We start from the raw sequence: 17023 nt of genomic DNA, 5'->3' as shown, positions 1-17023 counted from the left end.
AAATTACACTATTCCTGCTAGATCCTTTCATTCTTATTTTTACTGCCTATTTAATTCCTTGGTCAAACTTGATCCAATCCGGTCTTAACACCTCCTGCTATTGATTTAGAGGCTTTTCTGATATCAAATTTGCGATTAGCTGGATCCTACCACAATTAGTGCTTGGGCCTTGGGAGGAGCCTCCTTTTATAATGCAGGGCATGATGTCAGAGTCAGGAGTTTGGACTGATTAAAAAGGCTCAGGCTCATTTAAAAAAGGTTTGGCACTCCTTAAAGTTCTTGACTTGGGCTAAGTTTCAGGAACCGTTAAGAACTGAACCTGTTTGGTGGGGGAAGATGAGAACAGCTTTTATAGTCCTGGGTTTGACCCTCTCTTTGGCTGCAATTACAAGTAAGTATCCAAATTTATATACAATTTATTTGTTATTTTGAGGTGATTAAATCTCTATTTTTATATTATGGAACTGCATGTAAACAAATAAACAGATTAGGCAATTGACAAGAGCTACAACAATGACCAAAATATGTGAAATAACATTTCAGTCTTTTTATAATATTTCTTATTAATCCAAACATCTGCTAATCAGCTATTATATGCAGCATTTAAACAAAGTCTCAAGACAATGACATTAACAATTACCTTAATTATTTAATATTTATTTTTTGTCAGTTGCAGTACTATAAACTTCTGCACTAACATAGATAGATAGATAGATAGATAGATAGATAGATAGATAGATAGATAGATAGAGGATAGTGATTATATAAAACTGCAGCAGAATTTAGTAAAACAACAGTTTCTTGTCCTGCAAGGTACACACACACACACACAACATATTTCAGCTTTAAGGCTTTTCCATATTCCTAAAGTTAGGATTATGAAAATAATCCCTCAGCTGAGAATCACATGAGAAGGATGGAAAAGGATTGGACAAGACTTGTGACTCTCACTGCCTGGAACACAGTGTTACCCCTTTAGCTACTGCAGCTCTTTCATCCCTCTCTCACTTTTCAACTCTTTACTGTCTGAATAATCTCCTTTTCTCATAAGAATGCTTTATTTCTGCGACAACGAATATGCGCTCATGTACAGTATTTTTAAGCAAATTACTTGAGATCCAGATTTTTTAATACTAAAAATAAAGGTGAGTAAAAGTTAGCAAAAAATATAGACATTAAAAACCACATTCATCTTTCATCCACTTCCTTAGATAATCAGGTACAACATATAATTTCTTTAAATCAATCTGTCATGCTTGCATTTGAAAAAAAGTGGTTCTGGAACCAAAGAAATATGCAGCGGCTACATTTATCATTGATTTAAAATCATATGCATTAAACAAGTTAATAAATATTATTTATTATGTTTTTTTTATAGATAATAGATATTTACTATTCATTTATAATCATTAATGATGCCCCCCCCCTCCCCAATAGCTGGGTAGAGCTTATTTGCACTGATCAGCCATAACATAATTACCATTAAAATTAAAACCTCCTAGGTTTTGGGTTTCCCTTCTGCCACGGGGGCAGCTTTGGCCTCTGAGAGCTGCCTTCTCTGGGAGTGCGTTGTGGTGTCTGGCACCAGAATATTGAATATAGTATATACAAAGTGTATCCTTTGTGTGATGTGAGTTGCAGGATGGGGCTTCGATGGATTAGATTTGTTTGTCCAGCAGTCTGGGGTCTTTGCCCCAATCGTGGTGTGCTGTGGTGTACTGGGTTCTCTCACTGGGTTCTCTAGTGCTTTTATATACAGTAGTGGCTTTTCTTTGGAATTTGAACCGGATGTGCCAACCTTTTGGTCTGCACCGGCATGGATAAGCCTTGGGTATTCATGTTCCTACCAGCAGTTGTTAGTGTTGAAGTTATGGCTGAATGGTGTATGCTCACTCCAAGCATGTGGAACTATACTGCAGCATCGTCTGCATCAACTACCGCAACTGAATTTTACTGAATGAGATATTACAACTGCCTTTTCCTGTATGCATTCATGATTTACTAGTGTCAATCTAATTAACAGGGGAAGAAAAAACTAAATTATTTTTTAAACAGGCAAAAGGAGCACTTAATTAGGCTCTAGACCCCCAAGATTGGATGGATTTGAAAAGGTGATGATGAAAACACAATAAAAAAATGGACAGGGACATTTTTGTTTCACCCCATCTTACATTTCCATAGCTCTATTCAAAAGTAGTAATGTAAAGCATGAATATGTACCAATTTTGTCTTTTTTATAACCATAAACAAATCTGCAGTGATTAAGGTAGCTATGGTCACTATTCAAGCATAAATACCTTACCTGGATGTTTGTTAATGTAAGCACTATGCTATAAAAACTTATATACACAAATAACACATTCTAGCATTGGATTAAAATGCATTTTAAGGATAAAATCTCATCCCAATTTTGCTGCAACAAAATGTCACATTATTATTTTTCCTTCAGGGGCCAGAAGCCATTTTATCCAATACCGTTCATGGAATTCACGAATGTACCCAAAGTGGAGGGATGGAGACCCCAGATTCAGGGACTGCTGGAAAGGTACAGGATCCAACACATTATATTTATTGTATATGATATATTAGAATAATACTCCATAATTCTTTTTTTTCTATTTTATAAAACGTTCTGCAAATTCATATTTAAATATACACATACAGTATGTTCTCATAGATATAATCTATATTTGGTTGCAAATACAAAATATAGATCAGATCATTGAGAACATTTGCAACGTACTGCTGGTGATATCTTGATTTGTCACACATACAGAATCTACGCTATATATATATATATATATATATATATATATATATATATATATATATATATATATACACAATATATATATATGTGTATATATACACGTATATATATATACACACTACCGTTCAAAAGTTTTAGTTAGTTTAAGTTAAGCCAAAAATAATCACACAAATATTTCTTACAGGTGGACAGGTAACATTTGACATCAAGAATGATGGCCCAACCCTAAATGGAGCAAAAATAACATTTAATGTTAACGTTCTTCCACCCGGGAATCAGACGGTGCTGCCAAACGGGACAGTGGTGTGGAGCCAGAACTGCACTGTTAATGGTTAGCATTCACAACAAATACAGTCTTTTTCTAATCCATTTTAATAAATGATTTCTTTTTTATGTGTTTCTATTATTTTAGGCATTCCATTCAAATCTCCATTCAGATACTTGCCACTCAACTGACAAACAGCATTCTACGTTGCTGAATTTGATCCCAAACTGAAACAATATTAAAATCCTAGAAGATTTAGGAAGTTAGGAAGTTTCCCAGAGTTTAATATGACTTATGGTGTTCACATTGTAGCAATTTTTAAGTTATTTCAAGGCAAACTGTAGCCATATATAGGTGGTTTAAAGACTTTTATATATTATTTTTGCCTCTATGTACTGGGACATAGAGACCGAATACTGTATGTGACTCTTTGTTTAGTGTTGAGGACAGCTGTCACTATTAGGGTGCTGATAAAAAAAATATAAAAATAAATAAACCTCTCTCACATAGCGTGGAGCAAATATACCAGCAAGGCCTGGGTTCAATTCTCACCCACCACAGGGGATGCAGTGCCGACCCCAAGCCCGGATAACATGGGATGGCCTGCTGTGGCAACCCCTCGATGAAAGCAGCCGAAAGACCAACAACATTTAATTCAATATAAAATATATTGTTTAGGGAAATTGTATTCATAGTACAGTACACAGTTACTGTATGCAAATTAATCCATTTATATCACCAGAAAGATATTATTGCAATATCTTTCCTGCTTCAGTGACTAAAATATTAACCTCAAGATATAGCCATAACAATCTCTATTACCCTATTACATCTGCTTTCAGGAACCCAGTACACAAAGGGTGAACATGTTTACCCAGAATTCAACACTTCCCAGCAATGGACAGGGTTTTTTCCTGATGGTACACCATTCACTACAACATCGGCTAGAAAACCTCGCTTCATCTTTGTGTGGAAGACTTGGGGTAAGACGAGCATAATTCAGTTGATTTTTAAATATTTTATATTTATGAAATTAAATGATTTGTTCTATCAGTTTATATAGTTTAATCATAAAACTTGCATGATTAAAATGCAGGATTATATTAAACAAACTGTGCTTTCGAAAGGTCGATATTGGCAAGTGGCTGGTGGTCCTTCCTCTGCACTCATTATTGGAACAGACAATGTAAAATTGGGGTCTTATACCATGGAGGTGGTTATTTATCATTGTCGGGGAAAGAACAGGTTCATTCCTCTTGGATATGCATCCTCACAGTTCTCTATCACAGGTGTGTGAGTATACGTGTTTGTGTGATAAAATAAACAACCATTTTTTACAAATATATTTAGGCAATTTAAAATCTAAGCTTTCTATTGTTTTATTCTTTAGATCAGATTCCATTCACAGTGACTCTGTCCCAGACTGGTGATGTCAACCAGGAAGACCAGAGCCTTATCCAGAACCGACCTGTAACCTTCACTGTTGATGTCCATGACCCCAGCCAGTACCTTAGTGGGTCTGACATCACCTTTACTTGGGACTTCGGGGACAACACTGGGACACTTATCTCCCGTCAGCCTTCAGTTACACATACTTACCTTTCAATCGGCTCATTTAGACCACAGCTTATACTGATGGCTGCCATCCCAATTGTCTGTGTTCCAAATCCAACCGCTGGTGTGCCCGTAACTACTGGTAAGTTTTATAAAGCAATACTGGTATTGTTGCAGGACGAGTGGCCTTATTGCCCGAAGGCTTGACATACTGTAAGGCTTGTATTGTTAAAACATAACAGTAAAATTCACTTTCTAGTTAAAAAAGAGATCTCAAAATGGCACCATTCATACTAATACTTACCATATGCTGTAAGTAGTTAAAGTAGGAACACTTTTTTGTTTCACACCTTGGACGTATGGGTGCAAAGTGTAGGCTATCTAGCTTGTTGCTTGTAGAGACTTTATTTCTTTCATGTGGACAATCTAAATGCATATTTGCAAATTAAGCCCATCAACTTTTTTTTCTCAAATATGTAAGGAAATTATGACAAAGAACTTATGACTAATATTACACATTAATATTAAAACCTTTTCCACAGACCAAGCAGTGATAATAGCATCAGATGCTCCAGCTGCACAAAACACCAATATGGCCGCCTCTCCTCAGCCTGTACTCGAACAAGAAAGCGTAGCTTCTGCTGTTCCGGCAGCAATTAATGACTTAGCAGCAGATACGACTGATGATCAAGAGGACATAATTGCTGCTGAAAATGAAGTTTCTGATATTTCAGCCACTGATGAAACAGTTACAGATGGTGTTGTAGAGACAGAGGACATTACAGTTGGTGATGGTGCAGCATCTGTTACCCCACTTGAAGAGGGTGGAATCACCGATGCCACAGATCTGGAAGCTGCAGTTGCTGCCGATGGAGAGACACAGACCGTAGCACCTGCTGGTGATGTAATTGTTACTATTGTGGCCACAGATGCTACAGTTGCTCAGCCAGTGCCATCTATATTACCAGTTGCTGAGGGTGAGATTGTGGAAACTGTAAATGAAGCTGCTGTCTCTGTGACTGACTCTGCTACAGGTGAGGATGTCTTATTGATTGTTCTTTAAAGGAATATGTCAAGACTTTGCTATTTATTTGCCTGTGCTGTTATACCCACCACATCTCCAGTAACCCAGAATGAGATAGTTTCCGAAGGAACAGAACAAACACCAGCTGCTCTGATTATTGCAAAAAGACAAGCTCCAGAAATCCCAGCGGACGGAAACTGTATGATTTACCGCCTCGGCTCTTTCTCCTCCACTTTGGATATTGTCCGTAAGTATAAACGTTTGCATGTACAGGGTACCAATAAAATTACAACATTTTGCCAATATGCAAAAATATCATATGCTATGTTATCTAAGTGTTATCTGTGTTAAGTTTGACATGTTCTGCTATTTGTTATTTTTTGTCTTGACCAAGGATAGAAATGCTACTGATGCTAAATTAAAAAAGAAAAATAAATTTAATGAATGTAATTGTAAGCACTGTACCAGCAAAGCACAATGACTATATTATTCATTTTTCTTCACAGATAATATGTGTTACTCTTACATAGTTTAAGTCCTAGGAATTATTTAATCTTTTAGGCAATTCTGAGTTCTGTCAAATGATTCTAAGAAAATAATTAACATATTGTACTATCTTACATATTGTACAATGTAATAAATATGTGTTTGTCTTTCCACAGAGGGAATTGAGAGTGTGGAGATTGTGGAGATGAGTAATGTTGAAGTTTTGGCGACCAACATTGAGCAGAATGCCGTGGATCTCACCGTCACCTGCCAAGGAAGGTCAGGAAGAAATTTTATGTGTACTGCAGTATTGGCTCATATGTTAAGACAACATATTATAATTCTCCCTGTGCACAAAACAGGTCTTTTCACTAATTAGTTCTCGCCTATCTGGCTGAAGAGTTGTGCTTTAGAATTAGCCGGCTCAGCCAATGGATGGAACAAGTATCTAAAAGTTAGTAACCCTTCTTTTAATTCTATATTGTTTTTTTGTAAGTTTTAGGATTAGGCAGAGACAACCTCAGAATAACTTTTTTTTCACTGTAAAGCCAAAATAATAATAAAAAAAAACATGTGGATAATAATTATTGCTACCACAGGATTTAAAGGGGGTAATTTGCAGCTAGATGCTGCTAATCATAAGCCCTTGATTAACTCATCAGCAGCAGGTGTTCAGACCTCTATAAAAGCAGATAGTTTGGCACGTGTTCTGGAGCATTTAGGTGTGTGTTAACACAATGGCAAAAAGAAAAGCCATAAGCAATGGTCTTAGACCATTCTTTTTCTTCTTAGAGAAGAATTTTTTTCTGCACATTAATCTGGAAATGGTTATAAACCCATTTCTAAACAATTTGGAGCTTAGTGTTCTACAGTGAAAAAGGTTACTCATAAACTAATGGCCAAAAGCCTCAATAGGCTGGAGCTATTGTAAGGCCAAATGGTCCGAAACCATGTGAAAGACTGATAAAGCCTTACGGGAAATGATTTCCGATTTTTCTTTTTGGCTTCATTTTTGTTAAATAAATAATACTGATAAGGGTATACAGTATGTTGCCATTCATTTAAGGTTGTACAGTATTCGTCTAATACTAAAATCCGCTAAGATCAGATGGCTTATGATTTTACACAAAAAACATTTTTAAATAAAAAGATGGGGTACTAACTTTAAAACGTGACTATGTGACAAGGCTTTTATTTTTCTAAACCAAAGGTGTGCACTTCGGCAGAAAAATCACAAAAACGAGGGAGTTCTTAGGTTAATTGAAAACTTCTGTAGTAAATTCTGTGACTGTACATCATCTTTTTGACTATATGCCAAGTTGGATTCAGCAGGTTTTGAAGAATGAATTTGACTTCAGACTAAATACTGATTGTTGTATAACAATTCCATTACATAAAATAACAAATTATACTTATCTTTATTGTCATTATTTAAACATTTGAGTGTCATTAAAACAGTAAATTTCACTTTTTTTCTCAATACATTTGTCCTATATCCTTTCACCAAAAATTTTCAATTTGTACAACAAAACCAGAGCATTTATTTTAACCACCCAGTGGCTAGTGGGAGAGGAAATAAAACTGTGAGGGAATGAGAAGCTATTAGTTCAGTATAAACTTTTGCGAACTTTAGGACAAGAATGTTTAATTAATAAAATTTACAAAAAAGCCAAATCTAAACCTAGGAACTTTGACTGCAAACCTCAGGATGATCAGCCTAGTAAAACCTAAAAAAAAAAAAATGTATTAACTTCACCAAACAGCTTTAAAAAAATTAAAGCTTTTTTTTTTTTTTATTAGGCTTAAGGCATGAATTTGAGGGCCAAGAATAATTATCCAGGATCTTCAGGCTAGAAATTTTCTCTAGCTTTTTAGTTGCTACTTTTTAAACACAGTATACATTTTTCGGCATTTGTTATTAGAAAGAAACAAATTTATCAGAATGACAAAATTTACAGCCTAAAATTGATAAAAGCATTTAAAAACAAGCTGAACAACCTTATATTTCTTTGAAAATTGTCTGACAATGAGAAATATTCAATAAAAATGACCTACAGTCAGCATACTTTTACTGATTAATTTCACTTCCTAGTTAAGGTTTTGTGTAAGCCCTGTGGAAGGAGACCAGAAACCCAGAATTTAATTATAGTGTGCTAAATGTTTGTGTCCTGTGTGGTTTCAGCTTGCCAAGTGAAGTTTGTACCATGGTGATGGACTCAGACTGCATCAATCCTGTGCAGACAGAGTGTAACACTGTGACCCCGACTGAGTGCCAGATGGTCCTCCGTCGTTTCTTTAATGATTCTGGAACCTTCTGCATTAACGTGTCTCTGACTAATGATGTCAGTTTTGCTGTAGCCAGTGCAAGGCTCAGTCTCACTGTGGGTAAGGATCAGTAAAATATACTGTACATCATCTTTTAACTAAACATGTACTGGATGTATTTATTGCATTTTGTGAAAAAAAAGTTAGACATCAGATAAAGGTATAGGACACTTTCTTTGTCATAAAACCTTTCCTGTACAGTTTGTAACTCCATAAGACAAAATTGCATCTCCACGAATGATTTTCATTCGTAGTGTTTTTTTATTTTTTATTAAAAGTACATTTGACCTTCCATAACACATACAATAAATTTGTTTTGTACGAGTTTAGTTAGGCCCCAAGCACTATGGGGTGCGCAGGACCCTCTTGTTTTCCTAAGGATTTTTTTCCCACCCTTTTGGACTTTTTAGGGGTCTTAACATGCTCAAAAACTCATGAAAATTGGACCTCTCAACAGGAGGCCGGTTATTTTGGGTTGTTCGCAAAAACACACCCGATAGATTTTTATATACTCCTCCTAGGGAATTACGGTCGTCACCAAACCAGGCTGATGTTATCAAAAAACATTAAGGATGCAAAATTGCAGGGGAATTTTTAATATCTCAAACAGGTCAGCCGTGATAATGTCTTAAACTTGCACTGAAAAATCATTAAGAACTTTCTGTGTGGCATTATATTGCTTGCCATTATATTTAGTGACATCACATTAAGTGACATCACATTGATTAACATCATAGTGTAATGCTTTTCTTTCAGCATCTGCAGCTTATTCTACACACATACACATCACAAATGTTAACACACACAAACAAGTCACATGTCTCACAAACACATACTAACACACACATCACAAATGTTAACACATGGACATACACCACAACACACAAACATGCACGAACACATTAACTCGTCACACACACACAAATATGACAGCATTTTTCGAGGTTTTAACACACTCAAATAAGACAGGTTGTGGAGTGCCCCGGGGTGGCGATGGCGCAGGGTACTTGGGCCCATCATCATTGCCTGCAACTATATTTTAAAAAGATTTAGCTAACTTCTTGTAATAAATCTGGCAATAAATATCAATATTGTTCTCAACATTTATAAATGTAGGTTCAGGCTCCTCCACAGCAGGTGCTGCCACTGCGGTTCTCGGCGTTCTTGTGCTCGTCTGTGTTTTAGGCACCATCGCTTTAACTTACAAGTGAGTAACCACTTCACAAAAAGCTAGAACTGATTATTATTTTAAAACACTATCAAAATGTTTATAAAGGAGCTATGTAAAATAATTTTGCATTTTTTTTTTGTAAAATGCAATTTATTTCAAAAAGTTATTAAATAATCTCCAGTTCTTTATTTTTAGTTCTCCTGGTATTCATTCAAACTTTTAATAATAACACACTTCCACAGGCGACTGAAGGCGTACAGTCCACTCAAAGACAACTCAACAGATGGCGTCATGTTTATTTCTGGTTTTAAGTCTGTTCCGATGTTAGTGTGGAACCTTCTGACCCGACAGAGCACTGCAGAGAGGCGTCCTTTGCTGCAAGGGGGAGTGGTGTGAACACACACACACACACACACACACTTCATAATTCAGTTAGTGGCTAAAGATGTTTTGGTTGAATATGGTGTTATAATATCAGGATTTTAGGTTAATACTGCTAAGCCAGGTTTTTCCAAAGTGAAAAAGATGTCTTTCTTCTTCATTACACTGACCTTATTGTTATATTCACAACTGCTAAAAGAAAAATTCTGCCTACTTTAAAATGTAATGCAAGGGAAATTTTAAAGCATACCCAATAAAAATAACATTGTGTGGTCTTTTTTTTTTTTTTTTATATAATTGTTATGGCTTACCTGATTATCACTGCATGACTAATACACACACGTGCATACCACCACACATTATGTTAAAATTGTGTTCTCAAGAAAATGGAAGAATAATGACTAGACTTTTATGTACCATTATTCTGGATCACAACACATTGTTAATACACATTCTTAATTTAGAGGTAGGTTAGATGCATTTGTTTAAATTAATATATTAATATTGACTTGAAATGAACAAAGAAATGATAATGTTCAGTATCTTGATCAATGTTAATTAAAGATGACTAATGCAGTAACTGTTTGGCTTTATGGTTTTGCTAAATATCTGATATAGATCATTTCTGAGAAACACAAATCCTAGCTGATAATACAGTAATAATGTTTAAGGTGCTATGCTTTTCTTTATTCCTGAAGCCCTGTTACCCTGCAATAAAGACATTTTGGTGCTCTACACTTTTTCCAGTCATTCCTTTGCAATTTTATCTACTTTGGTCCCAGACATTAAAATACAAATTGATATCATAATTGAAGTTCTGCTTAAGATTATTTGTGAAAGAGGAAAATGAAATGTACATTCCTTTCACCATAATGTACTCCATCAGCCAGTGTAGCATGTCTGGATCGGTCACTCACACACACAAGGACCACGCAACCTCGCAGCGATAACGCACACACATACATATTCTCCGCGCACATACACCTATGAGATTCTCAGTGTAACCGGAAGGCATTTCAGTTTAAAAGGAAATCATTTCAGTGTAGACGGACTTTTCGCTTCATTCTCCCTGAATGGTAGTACTGGTACAGCCTGCTGTTGGACAGTTTAGAAGACGGAGTAGGACAGTATAATGATGATCACTGCTCACTAACATGGCGTATTCAGAACTCTGAATATTGCAGTGGCAGAAAACGCAGGTGATGATTTGCAAAAAGAAAACTAAAGCACGGAATCTGTGGCTAATATGTCGGATCCTACAACAGAAGCAATTACTGTTTTGTGAAATGTGTTTCCTCGCCCTCGCTAATATGAACAATAACTAACTCAAGGGAATCCCACGGGACTCTGAATCGGAAATCCAAACATTGTTCTGACCCTCCATATCACCCACTTTTGTAGTGATAAATAAATCACTTGTTGTCTTCTAAACTGTCCTTTAACAGTCTATTTAAGAAACTCTACTAATCAGGGAGAAAGAAGTTGATGTACATCGAAATTACTACACCCTACACCCTACTCCCTGCGCAGGAAATGTCTGATAAGGGAACTTCACTCTACAAAATTCCACCATTCAGAACACTGTGCAACGTCACTTTCCTCCTTGCGTTACATTTCATATGTAGTTGTTTGAGCAGTTAGTAGTATATATGTATGTGTGAGTGTTTCATATATGTGTATGCATGAGTGAAGTTTGATTTAAACCCTATACGGCGCCTCATAGTGGGTCAAACAGGTGACAGCTTCTCCCTCTCTGGCACACACAGTCATTTTTCCAATACTATAAAGGAAAAAAAAACATCATACAAATGAATATTGCTTTCATTACATATCAAAATTAAACATTCAATACCTTAGCATCCTACCCTAGGTAAGCTGCACCACGTGCGTCATGCACAACCTGATTCATTAAATCGATTTCCTTCTCATGTAGCACTCTACGTATAATACACATTCATTAACAATCAACTAAAACTAATTTTTGTAAGCAGGATTAAGCAATCAATATATACGGTGGTCCTAAAGTGCAAAACAAATTAACAAAACTGAAAACAAAATAAAACCCAAAACAAAATAAATTCAAAACCAAATTAACAAATCCGAAAACAAAATAACAAAAACAAAACAACAAAACTCTGTTTTTCACAAATAAAAAAATTCCGGTTTTGTTATTTGGTTTTTAATTTGTTTTCCGTTTTGTTAATTTGTATTGCACTTCTCGGCCAGTCAGATATTGGTTATTTTGTTTTCAATTAAGTCGAATAACCATATTAAATGATTCATTTCTATCATGAACAACACAATTAAATGCCAGTATAAGGTAGTCACGTTCATTCACTAACAAATATGCATTTTAGGCAAGAAACATTATCATTATATATGTCATTATAAACGTTCATCATAAGTAAGCCAGTAGCCTGCTAGAACACTGCAGTATTGCACTTATTGCAGTGATGGACAAAGTTCAGACATCCCAGAAAAAAATATTACTCAAGTAAAAGTCCTCCCTTTACATTTCTACTTGAGAAAAAGTACAACAAAAGTACTCATCTTAACATACCTTAAGTATGAAATGTACTGAGTTTGTATTAACTCGTTATTTACACACTCTGATCTGGAAGGGCAGATGTTTCAGGAGAAATGGAAAGAGAAGTCAGGAAGCAGGAGTTAAAAGCATTATGTGTACGTGTGTATGCTTGCGTATGTCAAACCTCAGCTAGATTTTTATTTGTTAAAGGAAAGTTCTCATTTGTAGTGTATAGGTAATCTTCATATCCAAAGTAAATGATTTTCTTTTCATTTGCATTAACCAAGTATTTATTTTTGTACAGTGGAACCTCGGATTACGAGCATAATTTGTTCCAGAAGCGGGCTCATATTCCAAAACACTCATAAATCAAAGGACATTTTCCCATAAGAAATAATGGAAATTAAAATTATTCGTTCCACAGCCCAAAAAAATAAATACATAAAAATAATTAACACAATATAAAGTAAAAAATAAAACAAATTAACCTGCATGTTACCTTAAAAAAAAGTTTTTTAAAAATCCCGACCAATAAGTGTTTCCATTTTTGCGCACAGGCGCTGTGTGTGTGTTTTTCTCCCTCCTGCGCTGCTGAGTGTGTGTGTGCGAGCTTAATTTGACACCGTGCGGGTTGTGTGTGAGTGAAGCACCCCCTCTGTTAAATTACGCGCGCGCACACAACACACACGCTCAAAAACTGACACACTAACGACGAGAGAATATGTGCGAACCTGCGTGGTGTCAAATAACGCGCACACACACACACACACACACACACATAACACACACACTCAAACACTTACACACAGTAAAGATGAGAGAGAGAGCCAGTGTTTGCGTTGCGTTATACATGATACTCGGAGCTCGTAAACCACAACAACGCTCGTTTTTTAAGTCAAAATTTATTACAAATCTGTGCTCGTCTTCCAGAACACTCGTAAACCGCGTTACTCGTAATCCGAGGTTTTACTGTATATGATTTTTTCTTAACTATTGAGTTGTTAAAGACAGTTTTTTTAATTGTGTAGTGTTTTTCTAGTTTGTAAATTATATTGTAGCCTATAGCTTCATATTTAATGTAACTATCTATACACAGAGTCTGCATTTTTTATTTCTTATTTTATCATTACTAAAAAGTATCTGACAAGTAATAATCATGTTCAAAGGAAAGGATTTTGCTTGCCATTACTTGGCATTGTTTTTCCCCCAAAAAGGAATAAGAGTGTTTAACAGCTGATCCTTAATGCAGACTCACCTCTCAGACAGCACATCTCACCACTGTCTTACAGCTCTCATAAATTTCCTGCACCACTCCAACATACTTCTTTGCCACTCCAAACTTCCTCGTACAGTACCACAGCTCCTCTCTCGGCACCCTGTTATACGCTTTCTCTAAATCCCTGTTACCTTCTTTGTACTTCTCTGTGAGCATCCTCAAAGCAAATACTGCATCCGTTGTACTCTTTCTAGGCATGAAACCATATTGCTGCTCACAAATGCAACCATCTCTGCAGCAATCCACCGATCAGGCCTATATAGTAGAGTGGACAGAAAGTCTCATCAGACCTGAGAACTTTGTTGCTCATGGTCTGAGATTCCTTCAGGTGCCTTTTGGCAAACTTCAGACAGGCTGCCATGTGCCTTTTACTAAGGAGTGGCTTCCGTATGGCCACTCTACCATATAGGACTGATTGGTGGATTGAGGGGGCGGGCTCAGCAGAGATCATAAGCATTTAAAGGAGCATGTACTGAAACAGGTTGTTTAGAACAGAGCTACTTTTTACCAGGTAAAAGTAGTGTTTTTTTTACACAACCATTGAGAATTTTTAATTAAAGTATATTACAAACTTTTCTTTAGGACCCTAAAGAATCATATTAACATTTAATGAAAAATGGGGCTGGAGGATCCCTTTAAGGGCTTTAGTTTCACGCTCCCCCAGCAGCTAGTCTGCTTGGGGAAGCTTCTTCCTTCTGTTATTGTTTACTTGAAAAACAAATAAACAAACAAAATGGCCGAAGTTGGGGAACTAAAAATCCAGCAAAATAATAACCAATATAAAAAGGAGTATGTTAAGGAAAATACAGTTATAGTGGTAACAACAACAATAGTCACTGAATTGCTTAAAGCAATTTTAGAAACAGTAGGTCATGGGAAATTGCTAGCACTGAGACCACGACAAAATGGAGAATTTGAGCTCACCCTAATGGACAGAAAATCAACAGACGAGATTTTTAATGGACTAATGATTAATGGGCAAACATGTGAAGCAAGACCGTTGCTAAACAGTGACCTGGTAGTATCTTTTAGCACCTACCAGCATACCTAAAGGATGAGGTGATCATTGAAAAACTGAACCTGTGGGGAGTCATACCTCTACAAGCATAAAGGAGACGGTACTATCCAGGTACGGATATCGCGGACGTAACAAGATATGTAAAAGTCAGATTTCCCAAAGATGTAGTGTCACTGCCATACAGAACTAAATTTGAAACAGAGGAAGGTCCACAGTATTTTAGGGTCATACACAGTCGGCAGGTGAAGACTTGCCGTCTGTGTATGGACACATTCTTAAAGACTGCCCGAAGTTCATCTGCAGAGAGTGCTGTGAACAGGGACACTACTCAAAGGACTGCACCGCGGCCAGATGTACAGACTGCCAAAGAGCCCTGATAAGCTGTGAATGCCAGGATGATGGAGGACAGGAACATCATGAGGCAGGAACAACCGGGATAGAGCCCACCACCCAAGCTTACGCAGTGGAGGGACGAGACATAGCGGACACGGTGTGTAGCATCAGAGACACTTTACAATGTATGTAAGAAACAAAACAAAAGGGGTACTTAATCAGCCTAGATTTAGAAAAGGCCTTCGATAGAGTTGAACATCAGTATATGTATGATGTCATTGAAAGATTTGTTTTTGGGAAGAATTTTATAAAATGGATAAAAATATTTTATGAATATGTTTTAACTGTTGTCAAATGCATTAAATTTCTGACAAAGTGCTTTGAGCCCGCAAGGTACATTAGGCAAGGATGTCCACTGTCCGCTTTGTTGTACACTCTAGTCGCAGAACCACTGGGTCTAGCGATAAGAGCGGACAGGGAGATCAAAGGAATAAGAATTGCAAGCTGTATAAAGTGTGAACCAGTATATCAATATGCAGATGATACCACATTAATATCAGGGGCAAAGATAAATTTGGAAAAAAGTTCCTGCATGAAGATAGGGGAAGCAGAACCCTTACCAAAACATATTACTCTCCAAAAAGAAGACATGAAAGTTTTGGGAATACAGATGGGACAAGATTCAAAACAAACAAATAAACTCATCTGGGAAGAAACTATTAGAGGAATGAAAAAAGACTGAGGTTCTGGGAGAGTAGGAACTTAACACTAAAAGGGAAAGTATTGGTGATGAACGTCCTAATGCTATCCAAAATGTGGTATGTGTTAACGGCCCTTGAAAGTGTACAAAAAAGTCAAACAAATTGTATTACATTTTTTTATGGGGAAAAGGGAGGCTGTTGGTGACGTAGCTTCCTGTTTTTGTATCGTTACCGCGAAATTTTCGCGTTTGTATCAGCGTTTAAATTACATAGCTTTTTCATTTATACAATAATATTAATAGCAACTAGTTTTTACATCTTCATACTATTTGGCTTCGCCTTTTTCTGCGCTTTTTGAAGAATGCGCGAGTTTCTTGGTCTTAAAACAACAAACGGAATTCAGCTCCAAACAACTAAACTCCGACTCAGGTACGATATAATGTCTAATATTTAGCTTGTTCAGTGTGTAGAGTGCGGGATGTTTAGACATTCTTCCTCCGTCGTTAGTGGTTATTTTATTTGTGATAGGTGTGTGTTAGTGAGCACTCTGACGGAGAAGATAGTAGCATTAGAGGAGCGCATCCAGACTTTAGGGAGGGTTAGAGAGTGTGAGAGCAGCGTTTTTCCCGTAGCGGATAGTCTGGGTGCCGCAAGCGGAGATAACCAGCCCCCGACCCCGGCATTAGAGCCCTCACAGCGGGGCGAGTGAGTAACGACTCGGCGGCATACTCGTTCAGCCAAAGCTAACGCTAAGGCTAGCCCACCAGAGAACACCTCTTCTGCGCTTCACGTGTCCAACAGGTTTGCTCTTCTCAGTGATGCACCCACTGAGTAATGGTAATATTGTACGCACAGCGCAGCGCTACCGTATGAAACGTACATTCACATCAACTACCAAACAGAGTTTTATCAGTAATCTCCCAGAGTTCCCAAGTTCGATTAGATCACCGTCTGACCCCACAGAACTCGATCAGGCGACTGAATATTTAGAGTCGACAATTCGCTATACCTTAGATAATGTAGAAAATGTAGCTCCAGTTAAAAGAAAATTATTAGAGATAAGAAACTTGCTCCCTGGTATAACGATTACACGCGCACTTTAAAACAGACCGCTCGGAAATTAGAACGTAAATGGCGTGAAACTAAATTGTTAGTATTTCAAATAGCATGGAAGGAGAGCATCCTGAACTAT

At 36.8% G+C, this 17023-nt stretch overlaps 1 protein-coding gene across 1 annotated transcript; it reads left to right on the top strand.

Moving 5' to 3' along the window:
* The first annotated feature begins 289 nt into the window (after positions 1-289).
* On the top strand, positions 290-10713 carry pmela (premelanosome protein a). Its single transcript, XM_053484207.1, has 12 exons — positions 290-391; positions 2450-2545; positions 2955-3101; positions 3878-4018; positions 4163-4324; positions 4426-4731; positions 5132-5623; positions 5714-5860; positions 6276-6378; positions 8282-8484; positions 9541-9631; positions 9838-10713. Exons 1-12 carry the CDS (start codon positions 337-339, stop codon positions 9989-9991), a joined length of 2097 nt encoding a protein of 698 aa, XP_053340182.1. The 5' UTR covers positions 290-336; the 3' UTR covers positions 9992-10713.
* Positions 10714-17023: the final 6310 nt, after the last annotated feature.

Source organism: Clarias gariepinus, chromosome 23 (genome assembly GCF_024256425.1).
Source record: "Clarias gariepinus isolate MV-2021 ecotype Netherlands chromosome 23, CGAR_prim_01v2, whole genome shotgun sequence".
NCBI lineage: Eukaryota > Metazoa > Chordata > Actinopteri > Siluriformes > Clariidae > Clarias > Clarias gariepinus.
The sequence above is the reverse complement of the archived record's forward strand: the minus strand, read 5'-3'. Positions and strand labels throughout refer to the sequence as shown.

What these genes read in the sequence shown, in the direction of transcription:
- pmela (XM_053484207.1), top strand. Translation starts at nt 337, where the DNA reads ATGAGAACAGCTTTTATAGTCCTGGGTTTGACCCTCTCTTTGGCTGCA. An exon ending in CTCACAGTTCTCTATCACAG is followed by an intron (nt 4,325 to 4,425) that starts GTGTGTGAGTAT and finishes TTTATTCTTTAG; the next exon opens with ATCAGATTCCATTCACAGTG. An exon ending in AAGGCTCAGTCTCACTGTGG is followed by an intron (nt 8,485 to 9,540) that starts GTAAGGATCAGT and finishes TTATAAATGTAG; the next exon opens with GTTCAGGCTCCTCCACAGCA.